The sequence below is a fragment of the Natrix helvetica genome (assembly GCF_964273705.1).
Source record: "Natrix helvetica genome assembly, chromosome: 9".
NCBI lineage: Eukaryota > Metazoa > Chordata > Lepidosauria > Squamata > Natricidae > Natrix > Natrix helvetica.
Window position 1 is genome coordinate 13389115 of NC_138560.1, and position 21619 is coordinate 13410733.

Here is a 21619-nt window from a genome sequence, read left to right on the forward strand (position 1 = left end):
GCGGAAATTTTGAGTAGTTGGGAGAACCGGTAAATACAGCCTCTGACTGGCACTGCCCCCATCTATTCTCTGTCTCCCAAGTCTCAGCTGATCGGGAGGAAATGGGTATTTTACAGTATCCTTTCCCCTGGAGTGGGGAAGGAATGGGGATTTTGCTGTATCCTTCCCCTGCCACCCCCATCGAGCCACACCCACAGAACCGGTAGTAAAAAAAATTGAATCCCACCACTGACATACACAAACACACATAATGAAAAATACAGATGCTTTTCACAACACTGTTGATTGAGCTGTCCCATTTTGTTTAGAATGCATTCATTCATGTGTGTGTGTGTGTATGAATGCATTCTATGAACTGAACTCAAACGTCCTCCAGCCCAGAGTTGATGTCCTCCAGGCTTAAAGTTGCCAAGGCTGGAGACCCCTGCTCCAGCCTAAACTAGCCTAAGCCAAGTCAGATGATGGAACCTGTAGTGTGGTGTCTTCAGGATGATGTGTTCCCCTACTTCTATTGTAGGCAATGCGCTTTCAGCTGCCCTATACAACACACGAATACCGAACTATCAAAACTCAAATTTATTTCAAACTTTAGGATTTCACAGATCTATTGTGTCTCTTTGGCAAATGCTACCAAAGATATATATATATATATTTGCTTTCTTTACCTATCCAAATTTCCCCCACCCCCACCCCTGGTTTCCTGAAGCTGCAGGAATTCCGTATTTTTTAAAAAAAACAGTTTTCTAGAATTGCAAGAAATCTTAGCTGTGGGCAGGGGTGAGATTCTACCAGTTCGGGTGAATGTGTAGCTCCAAAGATCAGACCGCCCTTATTTTCCTACATGTTCTCAGCTGATCTGCTCTGCTGCGCGAATCAGCTGTTACTCCTTTGAAGAAACCCGTAAGCACATCAAACTGCGCACGCCCGTGCAAATCGCACGATCACTGAATTGGTTATTCAGACAGGAGGATCCCACCACTGGCTGTGGGAAATGACAGAACATGGATGGCGTTCACAAAGGCCATAGCAAAATGGTCTCCATCTCAGTCTGGCTGACTCTCCCCATGATCTAACCATGGTTTTTCTTGGGCTGGTTCTGTTCCTTCACCTTCGTTGAGGATCAACTGACAAGCAGCTCCTTTGAACAAGCAATTATCTATCTCTGTCAGACTAAATTGAAAATATGGTTTAAAAGCAGGCCCCCCACCTGGGAAAAGTTGGGGGTGGGTGGGAATCACTCTGCTATTCATGCAAGGCAACTAATAGAGGAACACCTGAGAGAACTTAGAAGCTGGTCTCCTAAATTCAAGGCCCTAACTTTTCAGGGGGGGGGGGAGATAACCAGAGGTGCTACTTTAAATATGAAAAAATAGGATTTTTGGATGCCCTGAGCAGTGCTGTGTCACTGGAAATCTCTGTTCAGGTTTAGTGGTTCAGGAGATTAGCAGTTGAATCGGTGGGAGTTACAGCAAGAGTTCCATAAGGAAACCCTCAAGCATTTCTCCAAAAAAAGGAGAAACCTTTTTACCCTGTCTCCACTTAAGAACCGTGTTTCTCCCCCAACCACAACTACAAGGATGGATGGATTCAGAGTTCCTACTAGGATAAAGGCACTCTTTTCCTGGAATAAGGGGAAAGTAGAACCAATTGGTGTCTTTTTTTTGAAAGCATCCAACTCGGATGATGTGCTTATCGACACTGTCCCTCCCTCTGAAGAAGCCTCTCCCTGGAGTGCACTGGCTGGAGGGGATGATGGCTGCAGTCTGCCTACATTAACCCCTGAATCTTGACGATGAGATCTCGGGAAGAAAAACCAAGAGCCACGAACTAAACGGCTCTTGGTGCCATCCCAATTTGCCCTGATGCTTTAGGCAGAAGACGACACGTGGTGAAAAGCAGGCTTTGCTGCACTTAATAGCAATAGCTCTTAAGACTTATATACCGCTTCGCAGTGCTTTACAGCCCTCTCCAAGCGGCCTATTGCCCCCAACAATCTGGGTCCTCATTTTACCCACCTCGGAAGGATGGAAGGCTGAGTCAACCTTGAGCCTGCTGAGATTTGAACTGACGAACTGCAGCTAGCAGTCAGCTGAAGGAGCCTTCAATGCTGCACTCAAACCACTGCGCCACCGCGGCTCTTAAACTGAAGAGACCTCGCTTCCCAAGAGTTAACGGCACACGCATTGCGAGGGATAAAAACTTTTAAAAGGGAGGAATAAGTAGCTAAGAATGCAACCGAGGCGAAGTCCCAAAACCCACAGAACAGGCTAAAAATTCCAAGTGATTTCAACGATCGACAAAAGCATGGAAAAAACAGCTAGCGAAAGCAAAAAAGGGTAGTTAAAACAGATTTTCAGACACTGATTCTTTTTCCTCTTTTAAGGGTGGGAAGGCCAGTCTCCGTTCGATACAATGCTTTGGATTTCAACCAAATTCCAGCATTCAGAAAGAGTATCTTTATCTCAGCTAATTTTCTTTTCTAAAGAAACTTTGAAAAGTTTTTTTCCCCTTTCCCCCACAGAAGGGCAGTCTTCAAAACCTGGCCCCCCAAAATGCTTCAGACAGCGAGCGCCCCCTAGAGGGTTCCTGGTTGGACCGCAGGAGAAAATTGTCAGCTCTGTTGGTCCTTGACAAGCAAGACGGTGTGCTGCCCTCCAGCTGTCACGGAGAGAACTCTGCGGTTCTCCAGCTGCTGGCCGGACATCTGAACAGGGCTCCAGACATCCTCTTCATCTCCCGTGGCAAGCTGGAGGTTGGACCCCATGCCCCAGGCAAAGGCGTGACCTACGGAGAGGTAGAGCATGAAGATAGAAAACACTGAGCAGCCATATCCTATCGAACTAAGACATGCACAGATGATTGGGGGGGGGGGGGAACGGGACACACACCGTATTTTTCAGAGTATAAGACGCACCGGAGTATAAGATGCACCAAGATTTTGAAGAGGTACATTTTTTAAAAAAAAAGGTTTTGCACTCTGCAGACCTCCCAAACCTTCTGAACGCCTCATTTTTTTGTGAAAAATGGGGCATGCAGAGTTTGAGAGGCCTGCAAAGTGCTCCTGGGGGCTGGGGGAGGGCAAAAACGAGTAAAAAACGTCCCGTTTCTCACCAAAAATCCAGCATACATAGCCTTTAGGCTTGTAGAGTGCTCCTGGGGCTGGTGCACTTTGCAGCCTCCCAAACCTTCTGCATGTCCATTTCTGTGAAGGGGTAGGGTTTGGGGAGGCCAAAAATGCTGTATTCAGTGTATAAGATGCACCCAGATTTTCAACCTCTTTTTGGGGGGGAAAAGATGCTTCTTATACTCTGAAAAATACAGTAATTCCTGCCTGCATGTGAGAAATTGAAAATCAGGCTTGTCAGAAGTTACATCTTTTCTATCCTACTCTACGGAGCGGAGAGTTCATCTTTGACAGAAAGATACTACAAGCATTTGAAATGTGGATTTACAGGCGGCTGTTACGTATAAATTGGGTGGACAAAATCAGAAATGAGGTTATACGCCACCTACTTTACATATTGATGTATTAAATTATTATACGTTATCCTACAATTACTGTAATTTACCTTACTCTTATTTTAAATTGCTTGTGAAGGGTTTTATTGGTCATACATGTTTGAACCTTGTACTTCGATAGGACCTACAGGCCAATCAATAAAGCTAATCTAATCTAATGTAATCTATTTAGCAACAGGAAGTTTGGGTTTAATTGTGGTAGTAAGTCGAGGACTACCTGTATACACTCGCCTTTGAGAAAAGGCAGGAGGCAAATGTAGCCCTTAAAAATAAACCAAGTGTTATTGCAAGGACTAGAACAGTGATGGGTAACCATTTATATCACTGCATGCCAATCTGTGTGCCGGAAAAAGCACGCAAAATCATCCTGTCTGGACCACGCGGCCTCGCTGGCCTTCGTGAACACGGGAATGCCGAAACCCAGAAGAGCAGCATTCCAATGTACATGTACGCGCCGGCACCCAAACTTCCAGTTTCCAGCACAGGCGTGCACCCAATGAAAAGCTGGCTATCGAGCATTAGCACAAGGGAAACCCGGACGTTTGGGTGCCAGAGAGCACACGTGCACCGGAATGCTATCAACACTCTCGCGCATGCAAAGGCCAGCTGACCGGCACGCCTGGGTGCCCAAAAACACGGAAGAAGAGCCAGTGAGGCTACATGTCCCGCACGGAATGGCTCTGTGTGCTGCTTCCGGCATGCGTTGCCATAGGGGACTAGAAAGTAGACACAATTTCCGTGCAAAAGCTTCAGAAGCAGCCCCCAGCTCTCCCTATTTGCTCAGGCTCACCATCTTCCGTCACGGCAAAGCCAACTCGTTCCCCGCAGGCCACCGAAGTTGATTTGGGCAAATCAGGGACAGTGGTGGGAGAGCTCTTCTCGTCAACTTCTTTTCCCAGGCCCAACATCCCATAGTCTGCACGCCCAAGACTATACACAGTGCCTGTTGGAAGGTGGAAACCATTGAAGAGAGGAAAAAGAGAGAGAAAGAGGTCTTGTTCAGAGGAGTTACACGGGTTTCTATGATACAAACTCTTTAAAGACTCTTATGACCAGCAAGCCCGGCATCTGGATTGGTATATAACTGTGATGGCCAACCTATGGCACGCGTGCCAGAGGTGGCATGCAAAGCCCTCTCTGTGGGCACACATGCCACTGCCAGCTGCTGTTCGCGGGCACTGGAGTGCTGGAAAATGGCCCGAAAAATGATGTAAAAGAAAGCTGGTTTCCAGGCCGTTTTCCAGCCATTTTGGGAGGGCCCAAAAACGGCATGAAAAATGGCTCGAAAATGGCCCCCAAACCCGCTACAAAATTAGCATGCGCACGCCAGCCGTGTGTACATGCACATGGATTCTGGTTTGGGCACTCGGTGCTGAAAAGGTTTGCCATCACTGGTATATAAGATCCCTTCAACGCCCCCCAAATGAACAGAGATTCATGTAAAGAAAGAAATCAACCCAACCCAAGGAAATCAACTCTGCCCACAGCCTGGAGTTCGACCCTGATGGGGCCCAAGGTTGACTCAGCCTCCCATCCTTCCGAGGTGGGTAAAATGAGGACCCGGATTGTTGTGGGGGCAAGAGGCTGACTCCGTAAACCGCTAAGAGGGGGCTGTAAAACGCTACAAAACGATATAGAAGTCTAAGAGCTATTGCTCTACTGGGTGGCACCTGACCAGGGCAGAGCGACGACCGACTGCCTCCCATGAATCTACACTTCCAAGTGACCCACCTTCTGAATCCAGACAGACAGTGTGATGTTGCCCACCAGAGAATCCAACCCACGACCGGGTGGAATTCTTAAATGCTGTCAGAATCTTTGGAGAATAATAAGTGGTAATTTCTTGAGAGCCTGGGAGGGACAGAAAAGCAAATGGTAGATTAATGGGGATGAATGCAATAACAGCAGCCCATTACCATTTTAAGGCCATTTTGCTACAAGTGATTAGAAACTACATAACGTATTCCTTTCATTCATAGTCAGCAAGGCTTAGCAGTTTTTCCGAGGAATATTTATCAACATGAACCTTATCTCGTTTGGAGAGCTGCCAGATAATTAGTTTCCAAAGGCAGGTCAAGGCAAAACTTGGCAGAGTCTCTTATAGTCACAAACAAAACTTTCCACTCTTGAAACGACTGAAGGAACGAATTGTTCCCCGCAAAAACCTACTCCCCATTTGCTCCTCTTTTGTTTCCTATGGGAGGGGCCAATCACCTCCAAGGTGTAGCTTTACTCCTGCTTTCTTAGTTGTTCTTTTCTTCTGGCAGCTCTGCGCATGCATACACTAGGAACAGGCTCCAGCTGTTCTTCTGCCTCACTACTGTCTAACTCCCTCTCTGCCTCCGACGCAGAGCCCTTGTCTGAGCCTTCCTCAACCCCAGGACTGGCCCATGTTCCTCTCCAACCTCCTCACTGTCCAACTCTGCTGTCAGCTTTGCCGGTGGGCCACAACAAAAGCTCCGTCTTATCCTGAGGGCACTGATTATATCTCAAGTCCTAGAGATGAACATCAACTCACCCAACTGGTAATAATTGGAGAGGCCAAACCCAACCACGTGCCCCTCCTGCGTGATAGCAATGGTGGAGTAAGAGCCACAAAAGACGTCTCTGATGTTGCCTTTGGTCTTACAACCTCTCTGCTTTATGGTCACCGCTTGGGGAAGCAACAGTCGCTCTGGTGGAAGAATGAAAAGATATTTAGGAAGAATCAGCTCAATATGCATGCATTGTATTTAATTACAAGGGGCGCAGTGGCTCAGTGGCTAAGACGCTGAGCTTGTCGATCAGAAAGGTTGGCAGTTCGGCAGTTCGAATCCCTAGCGCCACGTAACGGAGTGAGCTCCCGTGACTTGTCCCAGCTTCTGCCAACCTAGCAGTTCGAAAGCACGTAAAAAATGCAAGGAGAAAAATAGGGACCACATTTGGTGGGAAGGGAACAGCGTTCCGTGTGCCTTCGGCATTTAGTCATGCCGGCCACATGACCACGGAGACGTCTTCGGACAGCGCTGGCTCCTCGGCTTTGAAATGGAGATGAGCACCACCCCCTAGAGTCGGGAACGACTAGCACATATGTGCGAGGGGAACCTTTACCTTTATATTTAATTAAGGATGGATTTCTGGTGCTTAGATGCCACTTGCATGGCTAACCACAAAAAATATATATTGTAATCACATTCAGAGAAGGCAAAAACAAACAGGACAAATTCGGTAGATAAAACTGGTCCGTCCAATCAAACAAACTGCTGCTGAACCAAATACTATATCAAAGGAATTAAAATTAAATTCAATGCTGAACTCACCCAAGCCCCGCCTTCCTCCTCGGACCACAAAAATGTGGGGCACACGTCCCAGCTGACCATTGTCTCCACATCCACAGGTAAAAAGGTTGCCAGTATTGGTCACTAAAGCCAAGTGATGGCTCCCTAAAAAGAGGACAAGTTGCTTCATAGATGGCTTAAAAAATCCCCCCCAACATTCTATTTCTTAGGAATGGGGATGTAATTCAGATGAGATGCTGAAATATGTATGTATGTATGTATGTATGTATGTATGTATGTATGTATGTATGTATGTATATGTTACTGTGAAAGTCCGAAATCTGGTGAATGTCGACATTCACATAGTCGCTTGGTGTATGTCCGAAATATATACCCTTATCCTCTCGACACCCTTACCCTAATACCCTTATCCTGTCGACACCTCGGCTCCTCGCTTCCTTTTAAGCGTCTTCTATTCGCGGACTTCTTTTTTTTAAAAACCTGCGATCCTGCGCGGTTAGAACGAGTAATTTCCAGGACCGCGAATTGAAAAGCAAAAGTAAAGCGTTACGCTGACTCGTTATATATATGTCACCGTGAAAGACCGAAATTGGTATGTGTCGACATTCACCGGTGAATGTCGACATTCACCAATTTTGGTCTTTCATTCACCGGTGAATGTCGACATTCACCAATTTCGGTCTTTCACGGTGACATATATATATACACACACATTCACACACATACATATATGTATGTATACATACACACATAAACATATATATAAACATACACACACATATATGTATATATGGAATCTGACTTTTCATAAAGAACTCCATTATGACTCAGAAAGAGAGCTTTCTCAGGTGGATTGGAACAAAATCTATATTTCAGAAGTTAAAGAATTGATTCAAGTGTGTTTTCTATCATTTTTTGCAAGCGTTTTCCTACTGTAAAAATGAGAAGTTGGAGCAGTATGGCCTCGCGTGGCGTAGATTTAATAATAGCTTAAAATATTGGAGTGGTATTACACGGTCCTTTTTAAAGATGATTTTAATAACTATTATTTATACATTTATGACTACCTTTTTTCTAGCTACTAATACTACCCCTGTTGTGCTATTTCTATCTTTGCATGCACTAATAAATAAAATGGATTTTTTTAAAAAAAAAATCTTTCCCTCCCCACTTCTGACAAGGGGCAATGTTGAGTTAGAAAGTTTTGGCCCGCCAGATCAGATTCAGACAGTGAGGTGATCGGGGAGGAACATGGGCCAGTCCTGGAATCTGGGGAAGGCTCTGATGAGGGCTCTGTGTTGGAGGCAGAGAGGGGGCCACAGCTGTATGCCAGTTATCAGCTGCCTTCAGAGTCAAACATCAGTGGGGCAGAAGAACAGCTGGAGCCTGTTCCCAGTGTGTGTATGCGCAGAGTTGCCAGGAGAAGGGAACAGCTAAGGAACAAGGGCTGACTTGAAAGGAAAGCCACAGGTGGACGGTGCATGGCCCGTCATAGGGAATAAAAGAGGAGTGAAAGGAGAATGGAGTTTGCAGGAGACAATTAGTTCAATTCATTAGCGTGAAGATCTGTTCCTGACTTCTTGCCAAGTATTGTGTGCTACAGAGTGACGTTTGGAAGATATCGGCCTGGCAACTCTCCAAACCTAATAAAGGTCTGTAGTTGTGAAATCTCTTGAAAGACTGTTGGCTGGGACTATGCTGGAGAGGAATTCCCTTTAAACTAAATAAAAGGGGTCTTATCGGGACGAAGAGTCGGCTCCGTGCTTTTGAGCTTAGGTCATAACAGATTTCTATCCTTTTTGGAATGCAAAGCACAGGGGAAATCCTGCCTTTAAAAAAACAACAACTTTGGTCAGTGGAAGTTAAACCCAGTTTATCAGTTATCCAACAGACTATCAACCCAAACATCAGCCACTGACTAGGTTCATGAATTTACTAAGCGAATTCAGCTGATTTAACTGAAGCTAAGCCACCCATGAGAGTTGCACATCACACGTGAAACAGACCAACATGACTTTCTTGCTTTGCAAACTTGGTTTTCAAAAACCTGTTTGGTGAGAAGCACCACTATAGCCAGCGTCACTCACCAGAGGCAATTTTAACAACTGGGACATCCAACTGTAGTTCTACTGGGAATAAGCTGCCATTGACAGACTCCAAATTCTCTTCGCCTTTCAGAGGGGCTAGTAAACCAATGACGCCATTTTCATCCTAAAGAAGATGCAGACGCATGAGAGGAAGGGCCAATGGGGAAGCCAGAAAAGGAAGCCAAACATGAACAGCTTTTCTCCCAAGCAAAACAAGACAACGTACCCGGAAAGCACCCCAAATGAAGACATGTCCATCTTCTGTCAACGCTGCCGTGTGGCTGTCCCCCGCTGACACCTGCACCACCTTCTCTTTCAGATCCACCAAGCCCGGCACTGCGTCAGATCCTTCCTCTGAAGTGTCCCTCCCCAGGGCCCCCTCGTCATTGCAGCCAAAAGTATAGATCTGGAAGAAGCGTAATTTAAGCACTCTATAAACATAGCACAATGTTCTTCAACTCCCCTGCTGTAGAACAAAGAGCCACATGTGGAAAGAGCCGCATGTGGCTCTTTCGTCTCTCTGCTGCAGCTCCCTGTTGCTCAAAATATGCTTCGCAACCGCCAATGTGCGACACCCGATGGCACGTGATTTATTGAGCTTTTCAACCCCCGGTAGGCCAACCATGGTTAAATCCAAGAAAAGAAAAGTTTCAGAAGGAAACAGAACGTTTAATTTAACTACATATACTGGTTTCGTGGCCGCTCAGGAAATAAGTCAGGCGCAGGAAGGATTTTGTGGCTCCCGGTGTTTTCTCTTCTGTGGGAAATGGGTCCAAATGGCTCTTCTGAGTGTTTAAGGTTGCCGACCCCTGTTCTTATAGGAAACCAAGGAATGCTTGGACTCACCTTGCCCGTTTCACTCAGACACACTGTGTGAACCCCGCCCGCTTCAGCTTGGATAATTTTCTCAGGGAGCTGCACCACGGCGGGCCTCTTCCGTGCCAGCACATCTGGTCCAAGGCCCAGCTGTCCAAGATCACCTTGTCCCAGGGTCAACACCAATCCTGGCTCACTTTGGTGGGAGCAGTGGCTAACTGGATAAGAGCAGGAGGAAGGAATGTGAAAAAGAAAGCAACCCATCATAACCCAATTGGAGAGGGTTTTTAAAATTATTTTTTAAATAGTACGTATTGAATTTTCCAACGTTTAAAAGACAAAACACAAATGCACACTTATAACAGCTTTTTCATATCGGAATCCATCTCTTTTGTAACAATCCTATTTACAAAAAAATTCTATCTCAATTTTGCTATCCTAAGTTATATCCTTATTTAAATTATAATGATATCAAATCAGTATCATATATTTCTTATATCTTTTACATTCTATATATTGTACTTTAACATTTTATACCCTACGTTTTATATTTACTCTCAAGCTAGGAGTACCATCTATTCCAAATTTGATAGCACTCGGTTCCTTCCCTCTCCAACTGGAGAGTTTAAAATTCCAGACTTGGCTGTTTAAGTCGGATGTTTCCTAACCCAAGAGCAGCATCTTCTAACAGGTCATTCACAACCTACGACCTTTCATTCAGTGACTGTTGGAAGTTACAACGGCACTGAAAAATGGGACTTATGGCTTCACCCTTACAACCACTGCAGCATCCCCATGGCTGATCAAAAATTCAGGCACTTGGTCCTGCGAGAATTGCATTTACCCAGAATTGGAAATTAAATAAGTTACCAACAGATGAAGAGATAATATAAAAAAATACTAGATTGTGCAGAGATGAACAGGCTGCCACTGAAAATAAAGGATAAAGAGGAATTGGTGTACTTCAAGACATGGGGAAGATTTTATGATTGGCTGGAGAAAAGAAGCTAGAAAAGTAAGAAGATACAGAATCCAGATGATGCACTATTCAATGAGAAAGGGGGCGAAGAGGGCGAAAACAGAAAAGAAAATACTAAATATACAAGTATATATTCAAGAGTGAGATATAAAAGGGGGGGGGGGTAGAACGTAAGATAGATTAATGAAGGGAATAAGAAATGATATCAAATATTTGGGTTTGCGGAAATACCATCCCAAGAAAACATAAACTGAGATTGGAAAGAGACACCTATAACAATAGAAAAAAGAAAGGGAGAGAGGAGGAGAGAACGAGAGGAAGAGTAGGGAAGGAAGAGAGAGGTAAGGAGAGGAGAGTGGAAGGGAGAGAAAGAGAGAGGGCAGGAAGGGGAAGAGGAAGAATAGGAGTAGGGGAGAGGTAAGGGAAGAAGGAAGGGGAAGGAGAGGAGGAAGGAAGGAAGTAGAGAAGGGAGGGAGGGAGAAAAGAAAGGAAAAATAAAGTGGTGTTACAACAGGAGGAAGGGATGGTAAATAAAGCAGCCCAAACTGTATATTGTAACCTATTAAATGGAATAACAAACGTATAAGAATGAAAAAAGTAAATAAGAAGAATAATTCTGTGAATGTATACTTACAATGGTATATAAGAGAATAAAAAAAAATTGGAAAAATTCAGGCACTTGGCAACTGGCTTGAATTTATGGCGGTCACATTTTCCCAGGGTCATGCGATCACCGTTAATAACCTTCAAAGTCAACGCAGGAAGCCAGTTTTGTTTAATGACTGCATCATTCACTCAACAACTGCAGTGATTCGCTTAACAACCGTGGCAAAAAAGACTGTAAAATGAAGCACAGTTCACCTAAGCCAGGGGTGTCCAAACTTGGCAACTTTAAGACTTGTGGACTTCAACTCCCAGAATTCCCCAGCCAGCAGAGCCTTAAGTCCACAAGTCTTAAAGTTGCCAAGTTTGGACACCCCTGACCTAAGCCTTGCCGAGCAATGGAAATGTTGGGCTCAGCTATGGTCGTAAGCAGAGGACTACCTCTGTAAGATACACTGTATGTTCACTACACACACTAGCCCTATGGCTAACCTACAAAGGTTAATCTGTTGTTGCAGTTGCACAACTAGAAGACACAAATGATGGGTCCTTGCCCCAAAGATTTCATTTTCTTGAACCCAAAGTTAGGGAGAAATACAAAGAAGGGGTTGAAATCTAAACCTACAATATAATAAAATATAAGATAGATTCTATATAAAAATAGTACGAAATAAGAAATATAAGAGAATCAAATGTATATTTAAGATGTATTGTATGGAATCAATAGAGATAAAAGATATGTAGATAGATAGATAGATAGATAGATAGATAGATAGATAGATAGATAGATAGATAGATAGATAGATAGATAGATAGATAGATAGATAGAGAGAGATAGATGTACACGGTATGTATGTATAGATAAAAGAAACATAATGGATATTTAAAAGTGTTGCAAAGACGATATAATAATAATTAATAATAATTTATTAAATTTCTAGACCGCCCCCTCTCCCCGGAGGGACTCGGGGCGGTGTACAGGAATAAATTTAAAAACATACAAACAATCATATACATAGCTAAAAATCAAATTAAACAACCCCTGTACGAATTTATAAAAATTAAAAACATTAAAAACAGACCCTAAAACCAATCCTAAAAATTTAGAAATAAAACTGAGGTGGGAAAGATGGAATTAGGCCAAGCCGGCTAGCTGGAATAGGTGGGTTTTAAGTTTCTGACGGAAGGAGCGGAGATCCGTATAAATGTATATTAAAAATTTTTTTTAAAAAAAAATCCAAAACTTTGGGAAACAGCAGTTCACCCACCTCTGTACTAAATCTATTTTGGACAAGGTGAGGGCTACCTGTTGAGAAGCATTATTGGGGCAAAGCATGAGAATGGCATACTCATTGAAATTTTAAAAAAATGAATTCTAAAAAAAGGATGTGCTAATTCTCACAACAATGGCCAAACTTACCTGCATTCAATCATGCAGAGGAAATGAACCCTTTGGAGCAGGTAAAATCATAGTCCAAACTTTCTCAAGTTTCTCAACGTGGCCACTTGAAGATACGTGGACTTCAATTCCCAGAATTCCCCAGCCTGCTGGCTGGGGTATTCTGGAAGTTGAACTCTATGCACCTTCAAGCAGCTAAGATTGAGAAACACCGGATCAAAGAAACATGCTGACATCAACCATCGTTAAGAAGGATTTGGTAAACAACAAGAACGTTATGGTAAGATTGAAATGTTTGTTGCTGAAGCACTGAAAGTGCTTGGATTTGAGCAATATTCCCAGCAAGGGGCTTCTCACCTTTTGTCCGTTTTGCTTTTAAAATGTCTCCTTTTTCTAATACCCGTTTTCTTGGCATGTTTCTTTAAAGCTGCAGGACAGAAGGGGGGGGGGGGAGAACATACCTCCTCAGTGAAATAAATCTCAATATGTTAACATGAAATCAAATTTCATTACAGTAGACAGTAGAGAGGCCAAGGAGAAAATAGTAATACAATTCAATATAATGCAAATGTAAAACAATGTAATGTATAGGAATCTACCCGTGTGTGTGTGTGTGTGTGTGTTTTCCAGCATAACTCTGGAACCCCTCAACCAATTTCAGCCAAACTTGATACACAGATGACTTACTCTCTGGAAACAAATACTGTGTGGGTAAGACACCCCTAACACCCCTCAGTGTGGGTGGGTATGTCTGTGTGTCTGTGTTCCAGCATAACACTGGAATGCCTGAAATGAAAAGGAATGAATTATATCTATAGTATCAATTTACAGTACTTTTGACAGTGATAGTGTGCATTTTGGATGAAAGGCCTGTTAAGCTACAGCCTGTTGTGCCTTAAAATGGCTTCTACTGTACAACACAGTGGAGTTGCCATGGTAACGGTTTTATAGTACTCCACAAGGGACTCCCTCTGGTAAGGGGGATTTGTTCCAGGCAATGCCAAGTTATCAGCTAGTAACAGATAAAAACCAAGTGAAGAAACCTTTACATTTAAAAAAATGCAATCACTGGATGAACATGAAAACACGTGAAAACACTCACCAGTAGCATTTAATACCTTTCTATTTTTATTTTATTTTATCACTTATTTTATTCTACAGGTAGTCCTCAACTTACGACCGCGATTGACTAAGCAAGACATTCCTTAAGTGAGTTTTACCCCATTTTACGACCGTTCTTGCCACAGTTGTTACATGAATTGCTGTGGTTGTTAAGTTAATCACACAGTTGTTAAGTGAATCTGGCTTCCCCCATTGCCTTTGCCTGTCAGAAGTCCAAAAAGGTGATCGCAGGATCCCCAGGCACTGCAACCGTCATAAATATGATTTTGATCGTGTGACCATGGGGATGCTGCAACAATCATTAAGCGTGAAAAACGGCCGTAAGTCACATTTTGTCAATGCCGTTGCAACTTTGAATGTTCGCTAAATGAACTGTTGTAAGTCAAGGACTACCTGCATTTTATTGGGCTCTTAACTTTTGCCACTTGAGAACTTTATTTACATTGTTCCATGTAAAAAAGATAAAAGTGAGGATTAAAACGTCTTAAATAAAAGTTGTATCTATCAGTTAGTAGAGAACAAAGAAGGACGTTTTAACAGCAGCTGTATAAATACAATTGAGTTTACTACCTATATCAGGGATGGCCAACCTTCTTGGCACCGAGTGCCCAAAACGGAATGTAAGTGCATGCGTGCCTCAGTGCCGGAAACCCAAAATTCAGTTGGCCGGTGCGCACATGTCTGTTTTTGGCCATTTTCTTTGGCCGTTTTTAGGCTGTGTTTTGGGTCATTTTTAGACCCTTTTCCAGACTGTTTTTGGCCTGAAAACAACCCACAAAATAGTGGGTTTTGGCGGTTTTGGGGGGAGTTTTCAGGCCATTTTCTGGCGCTCCAGCATCTGCGAAAACCAGCTGTGCATGTGCCCACTGGAAACCAGAAGAGCAGCTGGCGCACATGCCATAGGTTTGCCATCACGGACTTCTATCCTAATAGAAGTGTTGTTATCTAATAGCACCCTACAAATTTTAAACGCTGCTGCCAAGAAGCTTGGCAACACTCAAATGTATTAAAATAATTACTGACAGACAGCAGTAAAATCAAATTAAATTGGCTTGAGTGATAAAGAATTGAAAATATCACTATAAAATTGACCATAAAAGCCATATTTAATTTGATTTTTTTTTCAATTTAGACACTGCCTGACTCCAAACTGATTCTGGATAGTGTGTAATAAAGTCAAACGAAACACACACACACAAAAAAGCAACATAATACAATTATTACAGAAAAGTGATAAAGAACAAGAATTTATGGTGAGTCCTGCTAACAATATCCACACCCACAAGCAAATATAAAACTCGTCCCAATTATCGTAACCCAAGACCAGCCAGGACTGAAATGGGCCTGCACGAATCACCTTAAGAGACAGGAGGGAGAGAAGCAACCTAGATAAAGGTTGAACAGATGAGTTGGAAGGAACCTTGTAGGTCATCTAGCCAACCCCCTGCCCAAGCAGGACACCCTACACCCGTGATGGTGAAACTATGGCAAGCAGTGCCCTCTCTGTGGGCACGCAGGCTGTCGCCCCAGTTCAGCTCCACTGCGCATGTGTACCCGCCTCCCGCCAGCCAGCTGGTCTTCAGGTGTCTGCTGCGCATACGTGGGGGAGTTGAAGTTCTCAACTTTTAAAGCTGCCAAGTTGGGAGACCTCTCCCCACACCTCTCTACAGCAGTGTTTTTTTCCAACTTGGCCATTTCTAGACAGGTTGAATTCTGGTTGAGGTCCGTACGGAGATTATGGAAAAAGGAAGGAAGGAAGGAAGGAAGGAAGGAAGGAAGGAAGGAAGGAAGGAAGGAAGGAAGGAAGGAATAAAGAAAAAAGAAAGGAATAAAGAAAAAACAAAGGAATAAAGAAAGGAATAAAGGGAAGGAGGAAGAAAGAAAGAGAGGAAGAAAGAAAGAAAGAAAGAAAGAAAGAAAGAAAGAAAGAAAGAAAGAGGAAAGAAGAAACAAAGAGGGAGGAAGGAAAGAGAAAGAAAGATGGAGAAAAGAGAGAAAGGAGGAGGAAGAAAGGAAAGAGAGAAAGAAAGGAGGAAAGAGAAAGAAAGAGGAAGGAAAGATAGAGAAAGAATGAAAGAGGGAGGAAAGAGAGAGTAAGAAAAAGTGCATACATGAGGGAGGGAGGGGAGTGTGGGGGCAGGGCTGTGCACGTATGCGCGGGGGTCACGTGTGGGGGGGGCTGCGCACACATGCCAGGGCGTGTGTATGGAACTGGTCCTGAGTGCCCAAAAGTTTTGGGGGGAGGGCGCTATTGCTAACCAGGTTGTATGCTGCGTAAGGGTTTACTGGTGTATCCAACCACTTTGACTTGTAGCTAGAAACAGAGAGGTAACCAGTGCAGCTGGCAAAGGTGGTGTGGTCAATTGACTCATTCTGTCTGTCCCTAAATGTTTTATTTCCCCCCCAATGTGCAGCAGCAAGGAACCGAAAGCGACATTCTGAAGATGAGAGCACCCTGCATGCGTCAAGAGAAAGAAACATGGCCATCGTGTCTTAACACCGAAATTGCCAAGGGACAGAAGCCCCTTCCGTAGACAAAAGGCTTCCCTTGTTTTTACACCCCCCCCCCCGATGCTGTTTGCAAAGAGCCCTGGAATATAGTAAAGCATTGTTAATTTTACACACACCCACACAGGCTCACAACTGCAGTGTGCAGCTGCCTTAGAGGCACCTGTTCAGTCCTCTCAAGATACTGGCTACCTTGGAAAAACTCATGGACTCTTCGAATCATAAAATAAAAGGAAGATCAGAATATCATTTGGAAAGGCTTACCCACAAACTCATCCCGTTACACGCGTGTTCGGCATACAGTCACTCATTCACACACAGGGTGGATAAAAATTGATGATTTTTTTTTTAAAAATCCAGATTTTTCTTCATTTAAATTAATTTTTTTAAACTTAAATCATATATTTTTTTAAATCACATTTATTTTAATAAAATGAGTTTGGAGTAAAAAAAAAGTTTTCTATTTAAGATACAGTAATAATTTAGTTCATTCGGCATGAAATGACGCTTAGCTATGTTGCATGAGGCTGTGTATTCTGCAATATTGGGACTGCCAGTGAGAGGAGCCACTGCTACGGGACGGAGATGACAGTTGCTCTTTAAAAAATTAGGATTTAAATCGAGTTGATTTAAATCAATACTTTTCACTGATTTAAATCGTGGTTTAAATAGACTTGATTTCAATCAAATCCACCTGCTCACACACCCACTGGCTCTTGAATGCGATTTCCCATACTCAAATCACTTTCAACTGGAGCCTCAGCCCCCCTGTGCTAGTTGTTCCTGACTCTAGGGGGCGATGCTCATCTCCATTTTAAAGCCAAAGAGCCAGAGCTGTCTGGAGATGTCTCCGTGGTTATGTGGCTGGCATGACTAAACATTGAAGGCGCACGGAACACAGTTACCTTCCCACCAATGGTGAATTCCTACCGGTACGGACCGGATCAGCCGAACCGGTATTGTTTTGGTGGCATCCGGTTTTTTGCTTCTGCGCATGTGCAGAACAATTTTTATCATACTGCGCATGCACACACGCGCCCATGAGCAAACCGACATTAGGGACTGCCGGAACCCACCCCTACTTCCCACCAAAGGTGGTTCCTATTTTTCTACTTGCATTTTTGCGTGCTTTCGAACTGCTAGGTTGGCAGAAGCTGGGACAAGTAATGGGAGCTCACTCCATTACACAGCGCTAGGGTTCAAACCACCAAACTTTCTGATGAACAAGCTCAGCCAAGTGCTTTAACGACCCTATAAAAGGATGCAAGGAAGATAAATCCTTCCATTCCCCACCATCCCATCAGAGCTGAAGAAGCTTCTTGGATGAGAAGCGAAACATCTTCAAAAGAAAAAAAAGAAAAAAGTCCAGTTGCCTCCTGAAAGAGGAGAACATTATATCAGGCAGAGAGTCTGATTGTTGAGGATAACAACAATCCAGGCAGTTGTTTAGCTGGGAATAAACCCCACTGGATCCAAGTTATGATTGCTCCATCAGTCTCCACTAGTGTTTGTTAACCTGATGAGACTCCCAGGTAGACAGTCCCACAGTCCCAATCCACTATGGCAGGGTCCCTCATCAACCCCAAAAAGATCAATGGGACCATCCAAGAAGTTGATGCTATGATTAGTGGTAGGAGTACCAGTAATTAAAATAGCATTTATTAAATTATCCTCTTATAATAAAGGGTGGGTGGGTTGATGAATAATCTAATTCAATTCAATTCAATTTATTTGTGCTTCTAGACCGCCCCCTCTCCCAGAAGGGACTCGGGGCGGTGTACAGTCCATAGCATTAATCTTAATGCTCTACGGGAGTCATCAGGCCTGAAGATAGGGGAGTGCAGCCGGTAGATTGTTCCGGGGGCCCATGGAGCTCAAAGGGAGCCCATGAAGGGGAATTTTTAAAAAGATTTTTTACAAAACCATTTTTTTAAAAAGAAAAACAACATTGGATATATATACTTCATACGCTATACTTTGTGTGTATAGCAAAACCGCCTTGCAGCCTTGTGTGACATAACCTTTACGAATCTGAAACTCAGTGAACGGTTATTTATGTAATTTATTGAATTTTAATTTCATTACTTATTAATTTAAGTTTGCAAGGTTCATTTCCCTTTTTTTTCTATTTCATTTCAGTTTATGAATGGTTATGAAATGTCATCTCAAAATTCTGGAGCTCCAAAATGCCAGGAAAAACAGAAACGTGTATCTCCATGTGTGGGTGAGGGGGCCCATATTAGTCTTGTTCCAGCACTTAATAATCCTCTCCCTGGGAGTCATAGAAGCCCCTGATCAACCCCTCTAAAGCAGGGGTCTCCAAACTTGCTCTCCCAGGATTCCCCAGCCAGCATGGCCAGCTGAGGAATTCTGGGAGTTGAAGTTCTCAACTTTTAAAGCTGCCAAGTTGGGAGACCTCCTCCCTCCTCTCTACAGCAGTGTTTTTTTTCCCAACTTGGCCATTTCTAGACAGGTTGAATTCTGGTTGAACTCTGCAGGGAGGGAGGGAGGGAGGGAGAAAGGGAGGAAGGGAGAAAGGAAGAGAGAAAGGGAGGAAGGAAGAGAGACAGGGAGGAAGGAAGGAAAAGAAAGGGAGGAAGGAAGGAGAGAGAGAGAGAAAGAAAGATGGAGGAAAGAGAGGGAAAGAAAGAGTAAACAGAGAGGGAGTAAAGAGAGAAAGAGAGAAGGAAAGAAAGAGAGAAAAGAGGAAAGAGGAAGGAAAGAGAAAGAATGAAAGAGGGAGGAAGGAGAGAGAAAGGAAGGAAAGAGAAAAAGGGGGAGGAGAGAAATAAAGAGTAAAGAGAGAAAGAAAGATGGAGGAAAGAGAGAAAGAAAGAGGAAAGAGAAAGAAAGAGGGAGGGAGGAAAGAGAGAGAGAAAGAAAGGAAGGAAAAAGAGGGAGGAGAGAAAGGGAGAAAGAAAGAAGGACAGAAAAGAGAAAGAAAGAAAGAAAGAAAGAAAGAAAGAAAGAAAGAAAGAAAGGCCTACCAGATTAGCCTGCCCGTCTTTCCGCTCATTCATATTATAAAATAAGGAATCAAACAGGAACCCTTTCCTAAGTCGCATGGAATTGCTACATCCATCCCCCCACCCACCACCCCCACGGCTTTCCCGTAACTGTCAAGGAAGCCGCCTGCTTTTTGAATTTCCCGCCTGGGCCTGCCTTCCCGGGAAAGAAGGGAGGGAGGGCGGAGAGAGGGAGGCCGAGCAAGCGGTCACCCACGCGCCGGACTCCGCCGCGGCGGCCCCTTTCACTTTCCCGGTGCTGCCTCGGAGCGCCTTCGCTCCCCCCCTCCCCCCGCCGATTAGAACGCGAAGTTGATACTTGGCGTTCCATCCTTAGAACATTCGCCTGCAGCACTTTCCCTGGAACCACGTGGGCCGGGACTGGGCCCTTTTGCAACTTGAATGGTGGATTTTGGGATGGGGGTTTGAAGGGAAGGAGGGGGAGATATTACCTCTCTTTTTCCCCCTCCCCCCCTGCAGTCTTGCCTGACGTGTTTCCCCCGCTCCCCTCCCCCACGCCGTCTCCCCTCCCCCCCAAAATCAACTCACCTCCGTTCTTTACCTATTCGCCGCCTCCACTTGTAAGTCGGGCCAAGCTTCTCTTCCTCTCTCTCTCTCTTTCTCCACTTCCCCCCTCCCTTTTCCCCGGCCTGATCCGGAGGTGCATGCGCACTAGGCGCAGAGGCCACATTGGCCGTGGAAGAGGAGAAGCGCCCCCTACCGTCTGAAATTTAAATTCGGGTCCATTGAGCAAGCGAAGTTATCTCTTAGATCTCGTTGGGACATACTTTCCAAAATAGACGGCTAGGTTTTCTTCTAATTCACTGCAATTAGCATGCAGAGTGCAGAATTTCATAAGCATAAAATGCGCCATCAGTGTGGTAACTTAAAAGATATTTAAAACAACGCGCAGTTTGCTGCATACCACACTGTAGCTTCTAAACCCGGTTTAGTTTACTGATTTAAAAATAAAAATAAAAATGTGTGCCTGGGAAAAAAGAAGATGCGGCTGGCTTCTCTCTCTCCGTTCTTCGCAGTTCTTTGCCATCGTGGTTTCTTCGTTTTGGGGTAAAAGTGGGCTTCGCAAAGCTATTCCTAGGGAACTTTTTAGCCAGCGATCCTAAAGGGAACTGCAAGCAAATCGCTTAACTGCCCCCTCTCCGTTGCAAATCTGGCTGCGTTCGCAACACAGGTATGGATGGAGCTGGCAAACGCTGGTTACCCTGTGGCTTAGCGTGTTGGCCTGATCCGTATCCTCAATGTATTGCGCGAAGCTAGATTCTGGCTTGTACAAGTTTCGGGAGGCGCTGCGGGATTTCTTCCTCTTTCCTTCGCCCCCCCCCCTCCAATTTTTTTTATTTTTAGTACAAATAATCCATGATTCTTGACGAACGTATCTTTTCTCTTACATACACCGAGAGCATCTATACCAGGGATCCCCAAACTTGGCAACTTTAAGACTGGTGGACTTCAACTCCCAGAATTCTCCAGCCAGCATAGCAGCATAGCTGGCGGGAGAATTCTGGGAATTGAAGTCCACCAGTCTTAAAGTTGCCAAGTTTGAAGACCTCTGATCTATACCAAAGACAAATTCCTTGTGTGGCCAACTTGGCCAATTAAGAATTGTATTCTATTCTAGTCTATATTCTGAGAGAAGGCTGGTAAGGATACATCCAGTGAGCAGCACCTTTCACTGTGGCCAAAACTGCCTACCAAGTAGAAGTCAATGGCTGGTGACCTCACGGGCATCCAAAACAGAGATGGCAAGACACTATCAACGAAGAGATCCAAGCCACAGGCGCTGCGGCTTGGAGACGCAGCTGACCTTGCAAAGTGGCGTTCCATGATCCAAAAAGCAGACCCTGCACCTGCGAGAATACACTAGGAAGAATGCATTCCAAAGTCTACAGGTTACTCATCAATTGCCAATTGGTATTTGAATACATACAAGGGTGGTTTGACGAGTATAAATCGATATTGCACAATATTGATTTCACAATCTGGTGCCATCGCTTTATCTTACAGGGTGGCTACACAACCAGGAAAAATAAAAGTTTAGGAATCTGACTTTCTTAGAGGAAGCGGAGGCTAAAAAATAAAATTAATCAGATCCTATCACTTTTAAGTGATAATTCCAAGTGAAGGTGGCTCAGTGGCTAAGACGGAGCTTGATTAGAAAGGTTGGCAGTTTGAATCCCTAGCGCCGCATAACGGCGTGAGCTCCCGTTACTTGTCCCAGCTTCTGCCAACCTAGTTCGAAAGCACGTAAATAATGGAAGTAGAAAAATAGGAACCACCTTTGG

General features: G+C 44.2%; 1 protein-coding gene across 2 annotated transcripts; it reads right to left on the bottom strand.

Annotated features, from left to right (window-relative positions):
- Positions 1 to 561: 561 nt before the first annotated feature.
- RCC1 (regulator of chromosome condensation 1) lies at positions 562 to 20004 on the bottom strand. Of its 2 annotated transcripts, none has more exons than XM_081962487.1 (10): positions 19866 to 20004; positions 13039 to 13108; positions 9731 to 9918; positions 9111 to 9290; positions 8885 to 9008; positions 6819 to 6941; positions 6038 to 6193; positions 5251 to 5370; positions 4310 to 4462; positions 562 to 2784 (listed from the first exon to the last, which is right to left on the bottom strand). In XM_081962487.1, the coding sequence occupies exons 2-10, from the start codon at positions 13094 to 13096 to the stop codon at positions 2612 to 2614; spliced, it is 1275 nt and encodes a 424-aa protein (XP_081818613.1). In that variant the 5' UTR covers positions 13097 to 13108; positions 19866 to 20004; the 3' UTR covers positions 562 to 2611. The 2 variants fall into 2 exon arrangements, with proteins under 2 accessions (XP_081818613.1, XP_081818614.1); XM_081962488.1 differs by having other exon boundaries at positions 19879 to 19996.
- Positions 20005 to 21619: the final 1615 nt, after the last annotated feature.

Coding starts and splice junctions, on each gene's coding strand:
- RCC1 (XM_081962487.1), bottom strand. CDS start 13,096: ATGCCAAGAAAACGGGTATTAGAAAAAGGAGACATTTTAAAAGCAAAA. Junction 9,919..13,038: donor AAAAGCAAAACGGACAAAAG/GTGAGAAGCCCC, acceptor GCTCTTATCCAG/TTAGCCACTGCTCCCACCAA. Junction 2,785..4,309: donor CTTTGCCGTGACGGAAGATG/GTGAGCCTGAGC, acceptor ACCTCTCCGTAG/GTCACGCCTTTGCCTGGGGC.